At 36.7% G+C, this 22,227-nt stretch overlaps 1 protein-coding gene across 3 annotated transcripts in view; it reads left to right on the top strand.

Annotated features, from left to right (window-relative positions):
* Positions 1–22,227, top strand: part of COL4A3BP (collagen type IV alpha 3 binding protein) — a 74,478-nt gene that overhangs the window by 28,144 nt on the left and 24,107 nt on the right. For all 3 annotated transcript variants that reach the window (XM_424796.8, XM_004937347.5, XM_040656070.2), the window contains 3 exons: positions 17,861–17,968; positions 18,749–18,887; positions 19,761–19,844. In XM_424796.8, coding sequence (XP_424796.3) covers positions 17,861–17,968; positions 18,749–18,887; positions 19,761–19,844 — 331 coding nt within the window. The remainder of the gene's footprint in view (positions 1–17,860; positions 17,969–18,748; positions 18,888–19,760; positions 19,845–22,227) is intronic.

The raw sequence follows: 22,227 nt of genomic DNA on the forward strand, positions 1-22,227 counted from the left end.
TTAAAATGGAGTATGGAATTTCTAACATTGTTAGCTTTATGATGTGAGAAAGGGAGAAAACATCTGGGTTTACACACAGAGGATGTAGACCTCAGCTGACTACAACTTCAAGAAAGCAAAAAGAAAGTGTTCAATGTAGTTTGAATAAACAAGTAAGGTTTCCTTGTTCATATGCTGTTTCACATACTGACCTAATATTTTCATTCTTTATACTCTGTTTTGGTTGGATTAAAATTTATCCTTATTAATTTGCATTACTTTCCCAAGACATAAGGAACAGCAAGGTGAATGAGAATTACAATTCACCCTGAGAATAATCTGGATAAATTAACTCATTTTTAGCAAATTACCTGAATTTCAGGACTTCTAAGTTAATGATGGTTTGTGACATTCATCTAACACAAGAGTTGAAAAATTGCTGAGGGTTTGTTTAGAAATGGAAAAAAAAAAAAAAAGCCAGCAGGTAGATTTCTGAGGAGAAAGCAAGGGGTAGAGTCAGGTTTTCAAAAGTTCAGTGTTAAGTCCAACACCATACAAAGCAAAACTCCTAGTGACTAAAACCAAAGTACCTCTGTGTAATACGTATGTGAAGCATCTTTAGTATAACCAAATAACCCATGAAGTGCTCTTTAAAAAAGAGTCCTCAAGCCATTCAAATTGTTCCAAATCTAAAAGGGTACGCTGATGTCAGATTTCTTAAGTCCATTCGTGCTACAGAAAAGCTTCTGTGTGAAGTATGAAGGACACTGGGTAAAATACTGAGGTACATTAAAGTATTTCTTGGAATTAATCTCAGCCTTCTATCTAAGTAGGCTAAGTAGTCTTATATTTTTGTCTAAATATAAGACATTATACAAGAGTAACTTCTTTCAAGCTCAGAGAAAATCTTAAGTTTCTCTTCTAACTTGATGAGCACCTGGAATATCTCAATCTTCTATTTTTTGTAATTGAAATGTTTCAACTTCCAGCTGAGGCCTAAGTGCATCTACCTATACCTTCAACTAAATAACCATTCAAGTAATTTCACATTCACAGTGCTTAAGTGAGACTTTTGTTTGAACACTGTATAAGTATTTATCACATTATTTGTTTGTTAGCCATGGTCCTGATGGTTTGTTAACCATGGTCCTGATGACAAACTTAACATGAGCCAGCAGTGTGCTCTTGCAGCTCAGAAAGCAAATAGTATCCTGGGCTCCATCAGAAGAGGGGTGGCCAGCAGGGACAGAAAGGTGATTGTCCCTCTCTACTCTGCTCTCGTGAGGCCCCATCTGGAGTACTGCATCGGGGTCTGGAGCCCCCAGTACAAGAAAGACGGAGAGCTGTTGGAATGGGTCCAGAGGAGGGCCACAAAGGGCTGGAGCACCTCCCCTATGAAGACAGGCTGAGGGAACTGGTCTCATTCAGCCTGGAGAAAAGAAGGCTGCAGGGTGACCTCATTGCAGCCTTTCAGTACCTGAAGGGAGCCTATAAACAGGGGGAGTCAGCTCTTTGAAAAGGTAGATAACAGCAGGACAAGGGGAAATGGTTTTAAGTTGAGGGAGGGAAAATTTAGTTTGAATGTCAGGGGGAAGTTCTTCACTATGAGAGTGGTGAAGTGCTGGAACAGGCTGCTCAGAGAAGCTGTGGATGCCCCATCCCTGGAGGTGTTCAAGGCTGGGTAGGATGGGGCCCTGGGCAGCCTGGTCTAGTATTATATGGGGAGGTTGGTGGCCCTGCCTGTTGGAGGGGGGTTGGATATTCATGATCCTTGAGGTCCCTTCCAACCTGGGCCATTCTGTGATTCTAAAAAAGATTTGAAAAATGCTATTGAAGGTAACTTTCTTGTGCTGTTTTGTTTTATTAGTTGGTAGCACAGCAGTAACTTTCTGGGTAGTTAATCTAGTCAGAAACTAACATCATGGAGTTTTATTTTTTGAAAATAGAGCTCAATGTATGAACAGGAAATAAGGGTACTGTAACACATCAAATTTGATCACAGGCTTTCAACAATTGAGATCTAAGAAATTCTAATACAATCTTTCTCCTCCTTTTACTCATTTCTAGCTCTGTCCCAAGACTGAACTTTTTTACGTGTAATACCAGTAAAGACATGCAAATAAATCCAAATCCAAATTTGTTGCATGTCTTAGTAAGATAATTCAAAATGAATAGAAAAGCACGTACAAAGTAGGAATGCAATAAAAACGTTTTTATTCAGCCTAATAGCATGACAAACTTTTTAAAATCTGAAGTTAAACAAAAATCAGAATTCTGCTATTAGTACATTAAATGCCATTTTGCTATTTGGCAGGTCTTTGCGGAGCCACTAAAATAAGTTGTTTGTGTATTTATGTGGGTTATATATATACAGAAACACTGTGCAAGTGATCTTCAGAAGTTTGCACTGTTTTTTTGGCCTTTAAGTATATTTTGGTAAGCTTACTGAATTGCTGTAAAGCTACTTTTAGCAAACGATATTTCTTCTAATGTTGATCAGTGAATGCTAGTTATAAGTACATTCTAGATGATTATTTTTTAAATAAAATTGTGAAGAGTATTTTCAGAAATGTCATACGGTGGGAAGGAACAGAAATAGTCTGTTGCCATTTCTCCATCTACTTCCTCTCCTGGAATTCAGGTGTTTCATTGATGTGTGATTTAAAAATAATTTGTCAGCATTAGCTGTTGAGATCTGAAGAGGTGGAAGAATGTGGATACTTTATTTGTTCATTTTTCAGGCATTTCATCCTAACACAGGCCTCTATCCCTACTCCCCCCTTCGTATCTGTTCACAAGTAAGACTGGCCTAAACCAAAGCGCCAGTGCAGATGGAGAAAGCAATAGGAGGGGAAGTCAATATTGTTTAACCTTGCCTTCATTTTTCACTTTCATAAAGAAGACTGTAGGAAAGTGGTGATTAGACCCGTTCCTCTACAACTACCTGAAAGGAGGTTGTGATGAGGTGGGGGTCAGCCTGTTCTGCCAAATTACTGCGATAGGACAAGATGTAATGGCCTTAAGTTGTATCAGGAGAGGTTCAGGTTGGATATTAGGAAAAATTTCTTCTCAGGAAGACTGGTGAGGTATTGGAACAAGCTGCCCAGGAAGGTGATATTCAGCATCCCTGGAGGTATTCAAGATATGGCTGGCATTGAGGGACACAGTTCAGTGGGCGGCATGATAGTGATCAGCTGAGGTTGGACTACTTGATCTTAAGAGATCTTTGCCAACCTTTATGATTCTGTGATAATTCTTGTTATAATTACTTGTAGTTTTCAGTTTGTTGCAGATGTTTTCTGTTAGGGAATTTATGATGATTAAAGGGAACACCTAAGTTACAAATAATACAATAACAAGCTGGTGACAAGTGTATAATATTCCTAAAATACTTATTTACTAGTGAGATTGTATGTAATCTCCCATTGGTCACTTCAAGCATATATGGTTAGTTAAATCCAGCTATGCTTGTTAGGGGTTTTATGAAACAGTAAAAGTGCAAGGATAGTCATACTGTTCCAGGATCAAGTGCCTCACTCTTGCCATGTCCTTTTGAGGCATTGATTGGCAGCAGCAGTGGAACTTGCCTGAGAGGACACTGGAAAACATGATCCACTTGTGTCAATCTGTAAAAAGTTCAATTCTCTTTTAACAGATTTAAACTTCTAGGTAAGATGCTGATGAGCTGTAGGGATGTGTGCTGAAAGGTGTTGCCAAAGCAATGTTCACTAATTTGAAATTAGAAAACTATGAATTGTTGCTCGGGCTTATACAGTAACTTAAATCTGGTCATGCTGCAATTCTGTCACAGTTATATGTTGACACAAATCGTGTAATTTACGTTCTTGTATGTCCACATTTGACATCTCCCTTCAAAGTCAAATTTGCAAAAACACTCCCTAATAACTGAACAGAAAGTTAAGTCCAATAATAATCTTCCGAACTCTGCAGTAATAAGCTTATTTATTTTGGATTTTGGCCTGAATCTCAGGCTGAAGTGGGAAATGCCCAGCCGAAAGACGTAGTTATTTCAACTGTAAGTAACTTTTTTAGCTCCGCAAGTTCATCAGCCCCTTAGCTGTAAATACTGGCTTTTCTTCTTTTGTTCTTCAGTGATCCCTGACCGGTACAGTACCAGAAAGGAAAGAAACTGAAGAGAACTCCTCAAGGGTCTTAACATTAATTAATTAGTTCCTCCCTTATGATGACTTTGTTTCACTTAATGTTATTCAATACTGTGTGTGGTGGTAAGTTAGACTATTGAGTATTGTTACACTGTGTGGTCATGGGATCACTACATTATTTCTGCTGTTAGAAGGATTTCTTTCATGCCATTCTCATCTGCTCTGAGTTGTTCTTTAAAAGTGGTCTTACAGTCGTTCTGGAGAAGAGATTATTTCCATCATTTTTGCTGCTGTTAAGATTTCTTGTCTTTTTTATTAGACTGAATAGCTACCCTTTCCTCAATCATTCTTAGCATGAACGTATTTTACAACTCTCTTCCTTGTATTAGTCTCTTCCAAACTCAGTCCTCACCTTTCTCTGAGGTACAGCACCAAAACTGGACTGATTCATCTTACTGATGATCTTACAGATGTTGAACAGAATGTAGGATTATTTTGTGGGTCTTGTAGACTATCCTGTTTTGCAACGCTTACTGTTTTTTTCACCTACTGAGGCCGTGAGCCACTAACTACTATTCGTCTCTAAATCTGTAGATTGTTAGTTGTGCTGTATTTGTGCAAGTAGAACCAAGTAATTTTACCATGTAAACCTAACTTCTTTTCCTTCAGTTCTTGCTGCTGTTCCATCACCTTCGTTTTTTTAAATCCAGTGTCTTGGATTTTGGTTTCATTCCAGAAACAAATATTTGTGCTCCTTGGTACAGTTCTGTTTCTTAAGCAATTATTTTTGTTAATCTAATATTTTCTAGCAAATGGTGAGAATGGTGGCTGACTGAGTGATGAAAGACTACATCACTTAGCAATATCATGCTGAGTTTGCATGCTGTTCTTAGGGAGCTTGTTATCAGAAGCTGAGTACATGTATAAACTTAAGATTATCTTAAATCTTTGTGTCCATTAAAGCTGTGATCACTGTTGGCCATATGTTCCTAATTCAAGTTTTCTCCTCCATCTTGTCTGAACATTAAGTCATAGTCTTTGTAATCTTAGTAGGGGTCCTGAACTCTCCTTTGAAACTCCTGCCTTCAAACAGCACTGAACTTAGTTGAGAATTTACTCCTCTTATTCTCTAGAATTAGCTAAATACATGAATTGACTGAAGATTCACATGTAATAAAGGTTAGACTACCGCCAGTTAACTATGAACCAGGGTATTCTGAAATGCCTGGAAGAGTATCTAAAGAGTGCTTGAAAATTACTGGCCAGAATGCATGTTGGCAAAGCATACAATTGCCTCATGAGTGCAATGCCAAGTGAAAGAAAACATTTCAAAAGTACTAACATAATATCAAATAATGGTAAAAGCTGTAACACCACTGCTAAGCTGTTAAGATTGTCAGTTAATATTTTTGTAATGTTATTTATTAGAAGGTGATGTATGTGATTAAAATAAGTGCAGTGCTCAGTCTAATGCCTAAGGTGACTTAGAAAGAACTAAGGAAAGCATCTGCACCAGCCATGCAGCTGGCTTTGCAGTAAATAGCCACTCTTATTCCTGTAAACAAGAGTTCTGCTGATAACAGGTGTTACTGGTTCATTCTGTAAAAACAACTGTTGTAAATAATATTGATTGTGCGTACTTTCATTTCTTAGAAATTGGGAATGCCAGTGCCTGTCACTAGCAGAATAGGACTACTATCTAGAATAGCTCTCTATGGCAGCAGGAGAACCTTTCTGTACAGTCTCCCTGAAAATGTTGCTCATTGAGAGACCTTTGTCAAACTTGACTTTGTTAGATACCCCTTCATATTAGGGCAGGTGTTTTTCTTTGTACTAGAATAGAAAGTAGAGACTGAAATGTGGAAGTAGTGAGTAAGAAACAGTTAAAGTTGACACTTGCCAAGTGCATCTGCTTACCGTTTACTCAGAATTATTAGTCATCAGCTCAAACAACACTGTGTTAACAGTTTAATAGAAAAGTCTTAGATGCTGTATATGCTTTCATCTACCAAAATTGGGGTGGTTTTTTATATTTCTAAAAAGACATTGTAAGAGATGTTTTCAGTGAGCAGGGAACTTCTAATTATACAAAGCTCATTAAGTTGATATTGGTAGACCGGTGTCACACCCAGCCTAGGGTGTAGGTGCTGCTCAGCCACGTGGGTGGTGGAATGTTCGAGTAGCAGAGGATATATATTTATGAACATTCAGCAGAGGGAACTCTATATCAGTTTATCTGTGACTTTTTGGTTCTTTTTGTCTCCCTCTTTCCCTTCTGGCCCTTCAAAAAAAAAAAAAAAGTTGACAGAGATAACATAATTTTAAAAGCTTAGAGGGGACTTTAGTATTCTTTTAGAAATAACGATGAGACTTGACATATTCTGCTAGTATGAATTCATTGACCACTTAGCCCTAATTGGAAGCTTTTAAGTTAATTCTTCTGATATGTTTGACGTTGTAGAAGAATAAAAAAAGATCTGTTTCTGTGAGAATAGATAATGCTTGAAAATATGCATTTGCTCCCTTATAGTGTCATTTAGATGAATGGACTTTCTGCAGAGGAATCAGAATTCTGATATCTTGAACATGGCTATTCAAAGTGGGGGAAGAAGAAGAAATGCCTTAAATACTAGGAGCTAAATATTTGTGTCAGATGCATTGACAGATACGAATGCAGGCTTAACAATATGTTGAGGCTTGGGCAGGAAGGAGAATACAGAGGTGTCAATCCCTCTTTCTTGTGCCCCTGTGATCTGAAATAACTGGGGAGGATTTGATGGTTACCTCAAGTCGCTGGTTTAAGTAAGGGAGTACAGTACAGCCAATGCTGATAGACACTTCTTGTCCTGATATACATTGTGACACTGAAAGTGGAACTTATTATAGAAAAACAGTGCTTTTAGGGAAAAATGAGATGTATTGTTAAAACTTAAAAATTACAAATGTTTTTCTTTCAAATTGAATCAAATTTACTCTTTTGAGGAGGAAAATCAATATTGCATGTTTGTTACAGATTCCATTATTTTAGCAGTGGTATCAGCAGGAGCTCTTAAGTGACAAGCAGTGTTATTTGTATTCATGTTACAAAATTTACAAAGTGCACTTACTGCTGGTCATTCTGTATTTCCTGAAAGAAGACCTTAGTGGAAGGTGAATCAGCAGTTTCAGTTGACTACATAAGTATATGCTGCAGTAAGCTTAAATGTTGTCAGTTACAGACTGTTGAAACTTCCCTTTCAGAGAAGGAAAAAAGTAGTTCTTTGCCTTTCTTGCCACCCTTAGGTCTGTATTCCAACAGTAGCTGTAAGTTGCAGCTTTATCAATACATGCTTGCAGTTGAAACTCTTTAAAGCCTGACTACAGTTTTCAGTTAATTCCAGACTCACGCACTTGATTAATTATAAACAAAACAGATTGTTTCACTTCAACCAACCCTGTCTTTGCTTGTGTTTTCCAGTTATGTTTCATAACAGTGACTTTGGCTTTAAGAGTAGATACTGTAATTCTCAGAAGTAAACTTCCTTGTAGGATGGAGGCCTGGATGTGTAAGGGAACTCGCTCTGAGCAGAAGGTGGGACTGGACAGACCTTGCGACCTCTATTATTCTGACTCTGTGATAAATCCACATTTCTTACATAGCAGTTAAATCAATCTTGTTCATGCTATATTTTCTCCTTCACACTGAAAGGAATCACCATTCCTGTTTCAAAATTATTTTTTTAAATGAACACCAAAATTTTACTGCCCCAAATTTGCAGGTTCACGTTTCTTAAATGAAGGGTCTGGTTTAACTCTTTCCTCTACGATTTTCCTTTTTGTTCACTGTTATAAGATATAATGTATACTTATCTCCATTTTTTCTTATACCTACCCCCAAATACACTGAACTGAGGTTAAGCTGGAAATAAAATATGCGTATCATACAGTGTGTTGTGTTTGGTAGGTTTATGGAAACAGTAGGTAAACCTTTGTTTGAAGTTTGAAATGTAAAAAGAAAGTACGAAGGTCAACAACAGCAAATTAGATTACACTTATTGTAATCTGATCAAGCTACACATAGGACTTAGTACAGTTGTATCTACTACTTGATCTTCAGAGACTTGGCTAGCTGTTGCTTTAATTCTTGGGGAGCAACCACCAAGGCTCCTTCTCAGATAATTCCCATAACTTGCATCGATAGCTGGCAGTACTAGTCATACTTTGCTTCTGTTTCTGGAGTATCCACGTGAGTAGACAAGTGTTTCACTGTGCACCTGGAGAAAACGTTGTTTTCCCTCGTGTTTGTGTTTGGCCATGTGAATAGAAAGTGCAGTTTGTGATCTGAGGTTGCAATTACAAACAAACCTGTGTGTCATCTGACTGAAAGGGCTTGCTGCCAGATGTACTGATCCGTAGTGCTTCACTACAAAATGTTTGGGAAAAAAAGGCTTCTCTTCTGTGATACACAGGCAGTCCGCAAAGTTTTGTTCTACTGTCTTAGACTGTGGAGCCTATTTGAGTTGAGCACTTTTGGATGAGAGCACCACAGCTCCACTTTTCTGCCATTTCTGTGTCTAGTGCTTTTGTGTGCCTGAACAGTCGAATATATATGCAGATCTGTGTGAAGATCCTGTGGCAGCATGCATTCTGTCACTGCTGTGCAGAATGGACAGGGAACTGTAGTGCAGTTAAGGCACAAGTTCTTGCAGAAAGTGCTCCAGTGGCTTAGACAGAGCTCAGTGGTGCTGTAATGAAATGAGACAGTTAATCACTACAAGGAGGCTGAGTCATGACAAGCTACTAACTGCTCGTTTTTATCAGCAATACACTGTTCTCTAGCTGATGCTTTCTGTGGGCAGATTTTTATTTTGGTATTCAGCACTGTACTGGCATGTGTTCTTGTTCAAAGTTGTTTTTTTTTTACCCCTCTGGAAGACAAGTACAAAAAATGTGCATGCAGCTTAATGCGCAACCTAACAATGGCCGGCAGTATTACATCCCTGAATTAAATGAGTCATAATCTTTACTTTCAAAGTCCTGAACATTTTGGTAAATGTTTTGGTTTTCTTTCTTCCTCGTGCATCAGAAGCAGCCTTTTGTAAACTGTTTCTCCACCAAGTTCACAAGCTTTTCTGAAGGGCAGGGTAGGTCTGCTTATTGTGGAGACCTGCACTGTACCTGAAGGTGTTCTTCTTATTGCCTGCACAGAGGGTGTTGGCTTGCAAGGGAAAGCATTCTCTTGTCACGCAAATAGGTAACTGTAGTATGTGGGGTGTTTTTGTACTGACAGATTAAGTTGTATGTAGTATTTTTACACACAGTCTCAGTACATATGTCCGTAAAGTCTGAAGACATTTTAAACTAGCGAATACTAGAATTCTGAAACTTTCATTGCATGAAATGGTCTTACAGACATCCCTAAACCTGCTTAAGTTTGTGTTATGGATAGAGTAAATAAGTTATTACAAATGAAGTATCCCTGTAGCACTACTGCACGACTTATTATGGGCTTGGAAGGGTTTAACCAGAACTCTGTTTCTTTTGTTACTTCTCAAAGTTCATATACATACAGGGAGAACTAGTTTGGTGAGAACCTACTTACTACATACACTGCACACGAATGCAGCCTGCGCATGTTCTTTCAGAGTATTTGAAGCTCATTCTCACAGTGAACTCTGTTTTACAACTGCAGACTAATGGTAGAGCAGCTGAACGTGAATCTCTTCTACTTGGCCATGGGTCCTTGAGGCAGCACTGTACTGTTTTCTGTAGGCCACGTATTAAGTGACGTACTAATTGTAAAGTAACTCTAAGCCTCTGTGCTTACATAGAGGAAGTTTTAAGAAATTTGTATCTAAACATAGTGCCAAAGAGCTTAATTTGGTGCTAATAACTTTGGACAATCTTAACTGGAAATAATCGTGTTGTTTCACTGTTTTGAAATAAATAATTCAGAGACCTCTTCAGGATAATTTCATTAATCTCCTCCAAAACGCTCTGTGCAACTTCTCATGTATTGCCACTCTTCTAGCAATAGACGTCACTGTTACTTTGAGAACTTTATGTAGCACTGTGTTTCAAGTGTAATTATAAAGGCTAAAGGTAGAAGTGCTCTGTTTTTAATTGTCTGCCAAGAGAAGGAGGTTTGTATGCACAGGGACTGAAGCAGAAACTGGATGAGGGTTACTGTTGGACTTTGACCAATAGTAACCTTTAGGCGTATCTGTTTGCTTTTCTGTAGTTCCCTCTAGCGGTTACGAAGGATATAGAATTGAGGAGGTTAACTGGTCTGTTTGTCAAACACGTGTACTTTAAATAAGCTCAGTCTGAAGTGTTATGAGGTGTATAGGAACAGTTCGTCCAGTCTGCCTTGTTAAATGCAGGGTGTTGTGTTGTTTTGTACTAGGAATACGTACTCTTATGCTTCAGGTTGGTGGTTCAATAGCTTTTGGAGACGAGTTTTTATCCTTGTAGGTACTCAAACATGCCCCTTACCTGCAACTTAATCATACAGAGACCTTAGCATAATCTAAATTTTTTTCTAAAGTATTTTGAGCCTTCAAAAATGGTGTGTTGAGAGCTGCGCTATGTGAATGTTTTGCTTTTCTGTATCTGAGGTTATGTGTTATGTCTAAATATTTGAAGTGCTAAGATGAATTATCACTTTAGCATTCTATTTTTTGTTATGTCAGACTTGTTATTGGCCCACAGGCTAATATCAGAATGACAGCATCAAGAAATGCTAGTCCCTGTAAACCAATTCATCTTTTTCTTTAACTTCTTAAAATGTCAGTACATCTATTGTGTACTGATAAAATCAGTCAGTAAATAAATCCTTTGATTTGCTTTCTTCTTGGTGTGCTAGAAGCAGCTTTTTCTAAGGTTAGGATCTTAAGATTTTACAAATGTTTCTTACAAACTTTTTTCATGTTATATAGAACTGTCCTTTTTTTTTTAGTATAGTTAATCTTTCAGAACTTTATCATTGCTGCTTTCCAGCTGGTATGTTAATCTTCTGGAAAAAAAAATAATAAATATCATTTGACAGTTGTTGCCTAGTTAGTTTATATGAAAGAATTCTTATTCTGGAAAATCGATTCTGTGTGAATAAAGAAATTTTAGTGCAGACTGGGCTTTGTTTCTGAACAAACGGTATTTTGATATACAAAAACAGATTGCTTTTATACAGCTTCAGCCCTGGTCAATTTCAAGAATCTGAAGTTATGTCAGGAACATAAGGAAAAGATGCATGTCCCAAGAAGTCTTTCAGTCTATATAAACTTTCTTTATGCAAGTCTAATTAGTGCAGTAAACCTTTGGTATTTGGAGAGCAATGAGGGAATTGAATATTGAGATCTGAGTGCTACAACAAAAAGGAAAGAATAAGGAGCAAGTTTTGAAAACCAAGGAAAAACTGACTATATTTGTTGGTGTAAGGATGCAAAACTAGCTCTTTTAAAATATCTTTCCCACCTTTTCCCAAATGACTGGTAGAATTGCAATTTAAACTGAATGTGTTGTTATAGCTATGTTGTTATAGTTTCTCTTTGGGTGTAGAATTGATTCTTCTTGAATCCTCTTTTAGACTTAATATGGACTTTACAATCTTTGTCAGTCCTTCTCCAAGTGCTCACTACTTTTTACATGCTCTGGAGTATGCCGAGCATTTAATAGAGATTTCTATTCTGATGTCTGGGTGCATGAAAAGTGAGTAGAAGGAAAATAAATCTGTTCCTGTGTGTGGCAGTGACAAGGTAACAGCTGAAGTATCTGACTAACAGAGTAAATGGTATTTGTGTTTTTCCATAAGTGTTTAATAGTGTATCTGCTTATTGACTAGCATGATGAGCGCTGTACATATCTATAGGTTTGTTCAGTATTTCTGTACAGCTTTTTGATGTGTCTGTAGGTCCTGTCAAGACACTGTGTGGTTGAGTTCTCACCTACCAGTACTGGACAGGTTACTCCAAGCTATGTCCCAGCATTGTACATGTCCCCTGCTTGGCAGAGAGAAAGCTGCCTTTTAAAGTCTTAAAGCAAGTCCAAAAATGTTCTCCAGCATACTGGGAACCTAAACCAGAGCATCAGTGCTTTTTCTGGCAGTTTAATAGCAGAACAGAGATGGCTGGTTCTTGTTTACCTCTACAAAACTTGTCTATCTCCTGGCAGCCCAGATTCACAAGAGAGGCACATGTCATCCTTGCCCTTTCTTCGTTTGACCTGGTGGTCTGGCAGTACAAGATGCATTAGTTTTATTTCTAAGTTAGCGAACAAGGGGAAGCAGTTATTGTCAGCTTGGACTTTGACTCTCTTGCTCAGGAAGGTCATGCTCTTCCTCAGTGGTTCCTAGGTCTAGGAAGCAAAATCTTGAAGGCTTTCTGTTGCTTGCACTCTGTAGACTCCATTATGTAGTTTCCTCTGCATCCTGCCTGTTCTTATCTGTTTGGATCACCTGCTCCTCCCTGTTAATCTGGTCTGGAATCTCAGCCTTTAAAACTGCTGAAAAATAATTAGTGAATTGTCTTAATGTGCAAAATAACAGTTGAGAAACCTCATGGAAAGACAGTACACATCCATGTAATTAAACAGGGGTGTGAGCTACATGGATAAAGACTTGTCAAAGTCAAATAATTTGCTTTTGACTGCCTCTTTGTCAGCTGTATTTTCAAGTCTGCAATAGTTTGTGGTTCTGGGGCTTATTAACCTTTACACCTGTCTAGCTTTTGCTACTACTAAAGATGCCCCAATGTTCAAGGGCGGCGTACAGTCACTTACCAAAACTATGTGGAGTTTGAGTAGTAGTGACCCAAAAGATGTTGCTCGTTAGACTAAGCAAGTGGGTATAGCAGTTACCATAATCTCAATGCTGTAGTATAGATATAATGTCTATTTTTTATCAGTTTCCTTATTATACTTATTCTCCAACTCAGAATTTCTATTGCTCCTGGGCATTTAATATGCTTATTTACTGCAGAATTGCAGTGTTTGTCACTGCTAGGAGCAAAAATGTATACGTTTCTTTTCCTGTTTTTGTAATTGTGAAGAAAGTTCACGCTGGAGCATTTTCTGCTTTCTACTTTTCCTTAATAGTCTCCTGCACTGTGCTCAGGAGGGCTGTAAGCTGCTGTGACCTGAATTGTGACATTCCTGTCTTTGGCTTCCTGCTGACTAATAGCCACCTGGCTTTCAAAACATTAAATTTCCATTGCCAGAGCCTGTAGAACGGTTGATAAAGCAGACGTGTGTTAATTGTTATTTTAACTTCAATATACAGAAATGCATCCACGAGTGCCTTCAATTCCTGTGCACTCTTTCCTTGGGTCATGTTAGCAGCACCGTTTCTTTCTTCACATACGTTCTGAAGTATTCATTTAGTCTGAAAATCACCCTTGGATCGTGCATGTTTGACAGAAGACCTGTTCTGCTTAGTCCATGCCAAATCCTTCAGAGTATCTTCCAGCTCTTTCACATTTCTCTTGTTCTCTTGTAAACATCTTTTTTTTTTTAGTTACTGAGGCTTTATCTTTTCAATGTTTGAGCAGTATTTTTTCAAAAATACTGCAGAAAACATGATTGCAGTTGCTATATCCTAATGTCTGTTTCATCACCTCCTAGGTTGAGTCTTATGTCTTAGAGGGAGGAGCTGCTTGCGTTATGTAAAATATTAAATAATTTATGATGGTAGCTGAAAATAACTGCCTTTGTGGACAAACATACATTGAAGCACTTCACATGCACTAAAAAAGACATGATCAAAATAATTCTTGAAGACGTGGGACAATAATTTGCTGTATTTGATCTTTAAGTGGAGGAGCTTTTCTGCGAGTCTGTGCTTTATTCCAGAGGATTCCTGACCCACTTTAGGAAACCCTTAACTTGCGGATCAGTGTGAGCTAGAATGGAAATCTGCAATATGATTCTGTGAATACTTAACAATTTTACTGAAAGCAGCTGTTCTGATGCACTGCCTTGTTGCTGATAGCAGCTCCTGCTCCGGTAAAGAATCACATGAAGCTCTGGTTAATGTGACTCTTTCCTCTCGCCTGTCATAATGAAAAAACATCTTGAAAGGATTACTGGATTTCATGCAGCATCTTCAAAAGCTGAAGTTGTTGCAGTGTACTAACAAATGCTAGTTTTAGTGCATCTGAATCTATGATGCATGCATGGAGTTTCAAAGAACTGCATCTGTATATTGTGCATGATAATTCAGCCTTAGTGCTTGATGCTATGAATCGATACTGTTTCTCTGAGGTATTTTTGTTTTCAAGCGGAGACTGTTAGTACTATCGTATGGACTCTATTCTCTTCTCCTATTTTTTTACTCTGGGAAATTAAAAATTGTGTAAACAGAAGAAGCTCCTGTCAAGATTCCTCTTCTCAATGTAATTGAGTATTTCTGCAGTGAATAGTTAATGATGTTCTGCTTTGCAAGACATAAATGCGGCAGTGACCTGCTCTCGTTTAGATGTTGCGGTAGTAGAATGGTGGGGCTTTGCATGGTGCATGCTTTCATTGTTTGTGTTAATCTGCTTGCATGTACCTGCTGTGAGCTGGATGACTTGTTTCTGCATCAGTGATAAAGCAGTACTTATTTTCTCTTTTTTCTTATGAATAAGTATTCCTAGTCTTGATTTTTTTCTTTCCCTTCAGTTACTAAAACATAATAGAACATTGGAGTTTTGTGAATGCCATCTGTAAATACACTTCAGGTTCATGTTGTGCTGTTCAGTGTGCTTGCTTCTTGGTTGCAAAGAGTTAAAACAGTCTAAGGGCTTTTTTGTGTAGCAGCTTTGAGTTGGCATGGTTTGCAAGCTTATAGGTTACTGTCTTGTGTTAAAGACTAAAACATGAATAAATTGCTTAATTATAAGCACAAATGACTGTCAAATGTGCTGCTGAGAAGACGCCTTTTGAAAAAATCAAGCTTAAATAATTATATGGATTGGAGTTTTTTATTTCCCACTCAGCTTTTATTTTGTGAATTAATTGAAATGGACATTAACCCTAAGGGTAATGTTAGAAGAAAAGAATTTAAGTCAGTGTAAGTCACAAGACTTTCTATTTCTGAGATTTATCTTTTCTTCTAAACTCTTTAGAAGTACTATTTAAGTGGACCTTGATTAATTCTTCAGGTATGGACGTTCCTAAATTTCACTTACTAAGCTTACATCTGTCATTTTTACATACATGTGTCTTGCTCACTTGTAGGAGAAAACATTCAGAATACGTCTGCTCTTTATTATTAAAATACTCACTGCAATACGTTGGATATTTTTACTACATTTTAAAATTAATCTGTTCATGAAATCACATGCTATTGAAACATTTTCTCTTCTTTCTAACTTGAACAGCTTCAATAGAAATTAAATAAGACCCTAGTGTCAAACTGGCAGTAGTAAGAACACATTCAGAATCATCTTAACATTTGTGGTGTATGATTAAGTAAGCAATGAAGTTGACACTGGAATATTTAATTTTGCTTAAATTTGCATTTAAAAGAAATGTTAGCAGAAATGTTTTATGATGAACCAAAGTGTTTTATAACCACAAAGTATTGTCTTGAGGTTTATGCTTATTAAATACTTCTGGGGTGAAATAGTAGTGTTGTATGCCTAAAACTCTTAATTGTACTTTTAAATTATTTTTACTTCCTTACCTGCTTTGATTTCAGTTGTCAAATCCGTAGGAAAAAAAAAAAAGGCCACAAGCTCATACTTGAATATTTTAAGAAAACTGATAAAAGCTTTAGAATTTGGTTACTTAAAATCCAGTGGTCAAAGCCATAAGCCCTGTACTGTAACACTAAGTACACTGCAATTCAAAATACGGTTCATTATCAGATGTATTACCAAAACTCCTTACTACTTCAGCTTTACTTCAGATGATATCCTTAAATGACGAAGAAAAAGAAAAAAGCACATGGCTATATCCAAGATGACTGTTCTTAGTAAAACATCTACTCCAGTAGATACTTCTAAGACATGCTCTGAAACAAGTAGTCAATTCTGAAAAGTGGAGTTTTTAGCTCTTTTACAGCTATTTTTCTAGGACTTTTACTTACTGTAAAATAGCTTTAAATTTGTGGTTCGTAACAAATGACTAAATGGTGTGTACGTCCTTAAGGTTTGACTTCAGGAAACTCCTTTTGCATTCTGTCATTTCACTCTAAGCTGTCATTAAACATAAACTTCTATGTAAGATAGATCGTAGTATTTCCCTACCTTTTGTGAATTTAAGCAACAAACATAAAGGTAGGCCATATAAAATCTTTCAGATTTACAAATGCCTCCTTGTTGTTGTAAGTGTTGATTAAATTAATGATTTAACCATCTTTCAGACTGGACTTCCAGACTAGTCATTTCTAACTACACTTGTATTTCTTGATCACACTCATTTTTCAACTTTTCTGCTTTTGATAATTCATTCTGGGTTTTTTTTTTTAGAAGTTTATTCTATTTCTTCGGTTCTTTTTGTCTTCAGCCTCATTCTTCAGACAGGACGGATAGGCTCTTTCTTGCTTGTTTTTTTTCTGAGTAATCTCATTCAGTCATGTTCATTCAGTACTGTGTTAATTCTTCAGCCATACCTTCATTTCCATGAAGTGGAGTTTCTCTGCCACTATTCCTTTGTAACTCAGATATTGTCCAAATGCTCCTGTTTCAAGCAATGCTTCAAACAGTTTTTCATTACTCCCTGTCTTTAAAACTCTGTAAGTTTATTTGCTTTATTTATCAACACTTTTCTCACTTTCCAAAGCAGCTTCTAATTTTTCCAGTAACAGCTAGAACTTTATTGCTGCCTGTGGTTCCTTATTACTTATTCTGTATCACTGTCTCCCTGACACTTCAGGATTTCTGTGCTGCAGAATTTTTTTCCTGTCAAAGATCCTTCACAATGTTGTCACTGTGTACTTGACCAAATTCATCTATTAACAGCATATCAGATACCACTCTGAACACTTTGTTTCTGTCATGCATTCTCTCTCTGTGTTTTTCTGACTATTTACATGAATGCATGGAGAAACATTTTTCCTTCAGTTTCTCAATATCTGCTCCTGTAGTTTTATCTGTGAAGAAATTCAGGAAACTTAATATTTTTATCATGTGTTCATGCTATTTTATTCAACATACAGTCTTTGTTTTTTGTAATATTCAACTATTCAAATCTTACTGTCTTCTCCCTTCTGTTAATGCAGATATTCTTTTTCAATTAATTTGGGCTTAATACAAAGAATATTGCTGAGGAATTCTGGAACAAGAAAAATTATTGGCAGCTACGATCTTTTTTCTGATCTCTGTTAATTTTTTTTTGCTTTTAAAAATTAAAAAATCACTGTTTCAGTAATGGGAAAGGTTTACTGAGACTGTGGATTGTCTTCATATTTAACTGTCTTAACTGTGCATAATTGTAAAGTACTGTGCATTTTGTGAATGTTGTGTGAAAATTGCTTAATGGAGAACACAGCTACCAAAGTAATTGGAAGTTTCCATTTTTCGTACCCTTAAATACATGTTTTTTTGCACTTCTGGGGGATGCATAACAGGTTGTAGGTAGCTACTGTTTTTCCACATCATTATGATAAGAAAAAATAGATTCATATTAACTTCACAGATATTACATCAACAACTTGAACTTGCAGGCACAATTTGAGTTAAGCTTCTAATACATATTGTCAAGAAACAAGGTTTTAGAGGAAGTGATGTTAATTGCTTTTATGGCTTCTTCTCAATTTAAAACCTCACTGCTCCGGTTTTTGTGTGGTTTGTGTTTTTCAGACTGAATCTGGCTATGGATCAGAATCAAGTTTACGCCGTCATGGCTCCATGGTGTCTCTTGTTTCTGGAGCAAGTGGATATTCTGCAACATCCACCTCTTCGTTCAAGGTTAGTGAATAATTTTTTATGTTGATCTGTAAAAAAGATACTTAAGCAAATGAGAAAAGGATACATTACGTGAAGGTTCGTTCACACAACTAGAGGAAAGAATACCAACTTTTTGGTTTACTCTGTAATTCTGTATGTGATGAAGATCAGATTATACAGGAAGCTTTCACATGCCTCTGATCAGCAGTCAATTTTAAATTACAGTATCTTCTGGTGGCAAGAGAAATCAAACCTGTTAGGAGAATTTAGGCTTTCCCAGTGTACTCCTGAGAATACAAGAGCTTCTAAATTAAAGGATATGCTGGTTCTGTGACTTAACAGATTTGAGTATTAATACCAAATGACAAATGACTTTTCCAGTTTCTAGCGTCTAAAATGTTTAACGTTTCTATTTGAGTAGGCTGTGCTTCTTGTGGGAGCAGAAGAGGAGGAACTCTAGAAGGGCGTGTCAAGATTAACATGAAAGCTAGAGCTGACTATTTTCAGGCAAATAGCTGCAAACTTGGGATTAAGCAAAGCTGTTACTAGTAAACTTTTTTGGATTCTCTGAAGTAGCAAGTGCAACAGAGAGGAAAAGTTGAGACCAGTGAAAAAAATGAGAAAGGAACACTTGTATATAGTTTCTTATAATCTTATAATGTCCTTTGAACATTAACAGCTATTGATACCTGAAAGGTCATCAGTACATCTGAGGTTGTGGCTGCAGAAATTCATTTTTTTTCATTGACCTACTGTAGAGTATTTATAAGCATTTGAAGTGTTTTTCTCTTGTATTTTCAGAAGGGCCATAGCTTACGTGAGAAGCTTGCAGAAATGGAAACCTTTAGAGACATCTTGTGTAGACAAGTTGATACTTTACAGAAATATTTTGATGCCTGTGCAGATGCAGTTTCCAAAGATGAACTCCAGAGGGATAAAGGTAAAATTGTTGCTGGAAACACTGACCTCCTTAGAATCTAAATTTCTGTACAGTAGCAAATGTTTCTGCGTAAGTAATTTTGACTGATTGTGCTGCAGTAGTTGGATTCCTTTAAAAAAACTGCTTAACTTTGATCTTAACCTGTAGCTGACAACCTCACTGAAAAAAAGAGATCTTTTAAGCACTGGATGTTATATAACAACAATTTTTTTTACCCTTAGGAGTTGAAATCATGTTAATTTACTACTGCATTTCTTACCATTATTTTGGAAAAAACATTTGGGTATTAGTTTGATAGGAGCAATATGTTCTTACATAAATGCAAAGGTGTTGCTGTATTGTATGCTTCAGAGGTGTATTGGTTGAGGGTAGAATACTGTACAGCTTGAGTGTGCACTTGAGATACTAGTAGACCCAGATGAGGATATCTGTGTATTCAAATACAGAATACACAGAGTGCAGCTTGTTTTCATATTCATACATGTTTCTTGAGGCATTTATGTTTATCCTTGAGTTTGTTATCTCTTACTATAATAAGTCCTGAAACTTTTTTTAGTGAGAAAATGGTAGATACAAACAATTCCACTTTTTTGCATGTTTTCTAGTGTAGAAGAGCTGAATTGTGACTCATTTGCTTAATCAGTTGTAAAAGAGCCTTCCTTTGGATGCTGACCAAAAATCTCATAATTATGTGGTTCTGATGGGGATTAAAAAAAAAAAAAGGCAGGAGGATCATGACTTTTTGTTTTTGTTATAGGAAAAATATCTTGTGCTGTTTAGCAGTGAAAATGCTCCTAGTTTGTTCTTATGCACTGAAGAATTGGATAAGCTTTCTTTCTTCTCTAAGATATTATCCTTCTCTCCCTAATTCAGTGGTAGAAGATGATGAAGATGATTTCCCTACAGTGCGCTCTGATGGGGATTTTTTACATAACAGTAACAGCAGTAGGGAAAAATGTAAGTATGTCTAAACTTCACTGAAAATTCACTTGAATAGTATGGTAAGCCTTATATGGCTGATATATATGCTTCCGTCTGAGAGGAAAGCTATAGGAATGGTTGTTTGAATTTGTTACAGGAAATTCTTGTTCGTTTTAATTATCATCCATTAGATGTTTTTCATGATTGTCGTGAGTAAAACTTAATTTAATTCACACATATTAATGGAAGCTTGTCAAGCTGATAATTCCTGTTGTGTTCAAAGTCACTTCTACAAAATTGTGCTGGAACAGCTGTGTTGTTAAAATGTTGGGAACTGAGTTGTAATAGATAATCATTCTTTCTTCTTCTGACTGTTGCCAGCTTGTATGGTTTTTTTCAAGTTACGTGGCTGCATTATGGCTAAGTCAGTGTCGTTACTGATTCTCTCTCCTCATAGTTTCACCACTTTTTAACTGTATTTTCCAATGATGTGATGCACAAAATCTTGATATTTTTTTAATTCTTATCTTAAAAGATCCAATTATAGTGATCTTTCTCTATCCATGCAGTGAATGTGAAACCCATGCAAGTTTTTCCTTTTTGAAAAATCTTCATGCAGCTGGCCTGCCAGAAGTTGTGTATGTGTTCAAAAACTATTTGCATTCTTTGTATACTTTCTCTTGTTTCTTGACTGAAATTATTTCAGTGTTTGTTCACTAGATGCTGACAGTTTAGGTATTTACTAGATCTTGGTTCACAGAGGTCTTAAGTTATGCTATCTCTCTTTCAAAACGGATGGAATCTTTAAAAGAAAGTACTTAAAAGTGTTGTGTTTTTTTAAACCTGAACACTTTCATGAAGGACTTGAAAATATGTGGGCAAAATAAGCCTTTTTTGTGTCTACTGTTTTCTTTATAATGAGCTATCCTTCCTATGTCTTGTGGCTTTCTTTGTATTTGAGTACTTGTGATGTTTTCTCACTAGTAGGCTCCAGTAGCTCCATCACACTACTCTTTCATTTCTACTCAAAAGAACGGGAACTAAATAAAATGGATGCAGGCTCATAGGCTAAGTTAAGGAGTATTTTAATGAAAGGAAAAACAAAATAAGCAAAAGCCTTGCAGAAGCAAAAGGAGGAATTGGTTATTTCCTATAAGCATGGGATAGTCAGCCATGTCTTAGGAAGCCAGGACTTGATACACATACCACTTACCTGGGAAGACGGATGCTTTCATAATAATAGCCTCCCTTGGTCCTTCCCCTTTCTTAACTTTATTTCTGATTTTGATGTCATACCAAAGGGGATATTCCATACCATCTGTTTGGGCCATCTGTCTCAGTTGTGTCCCCTCTCCACCTCTTGCCCACCCCAGCCTACTGACTTTGAGGGGCTGGAGAAGCAGCCTACATACTGCTCAGCCATAGTGCACAGTATTGTATGGGCTGCTGTGGGGAAAGTTAACTCCATCCAAGTCATACACTATGCAGTTGCTCTTTCTAGATATCACCAAAACTGTAGTGAGGAATGAGAAAGAGAGGAAATGGAAGGCACTTTAAATGTAGTTCCAGAATTAATAATATGCACAGATTTTTCAGTGATATGAAGTGCTGCCTCTGCTAAGGGTTAATTATAGTGCGGGCATCAGAGGTTGAGTAGAGTATAACTTCAAAATTCTTGAATACATCTTTTGTGCTTCTTGTCAGCAAATGTAAGCAAGTCTGCGATATTGGCCTGTAAGCAAATCTAAGTTTCACCAACTCTATATAAAGAGTCTACATTTTTAAGAACTTCTAAATCACTAGAACAAATTCCAGAAAACTGAGAAAAGTTTTTTTTGTAAAACATTAGTGAGTACTTAATTACATCGCATGATTCATTTTGAAAGAGGTATCTGTCAAACTTAATTTTTGTAGGATGGTGTAGGAGTTTCATCTTAATTTACCTTTAGAACATTTTTTCATACCTGTATTACTCTGATATCTATCCTATGTATGCACACCTAACATGTAAAATTTCATTTGGAAAAGTATATATTTTTAGTACATCAGGTCATGTTACAAGTTTTACAAGGAAAGTGGTGTTCATTTTTTTTAATCATTAAGTGGAATTTGAAGTAATGTATCTCTGTCTGTCTTGAAAAAAAATCTTAAGTATTCAGGAATTTCTCTGCTAAGAAATTGTAGGTATCACAGATACCTTTATATATAGACTTATTTACTGTAGGTCACTATTTCTGCAACCTTTTGCTTTTTGCCGAACTTGTAATTACAGTTTTTATGATTCATGCTTCTGTTACATTTGCTTTCCATCAATTCTGTTAACAGCTGATTTTCGTTCTGTTTTTTCAATACCTGTTCAATTTATAGGGGGTAAAAAGCATTAAAAATTTCATGCCATCATAGAATATCCTGGGTTGAA

The sequence above is a fragment of the Gallus gallus genome, chromosome Z (assembly GCF_016699485.2).
Source record: "Gallus gallus isolate bGalGal1 chromosome Z, bGalGal1.mat.broiler.GRCg7b, whole genome shotgun sequence".
In the NCBI taxonomy this organism is placed as follows: domain Eukaryota; kingdom Metazoa; phylum Chordata; class Aves; order Galliformes; family Phasianidae; genus Gallus; species Gallus gallus.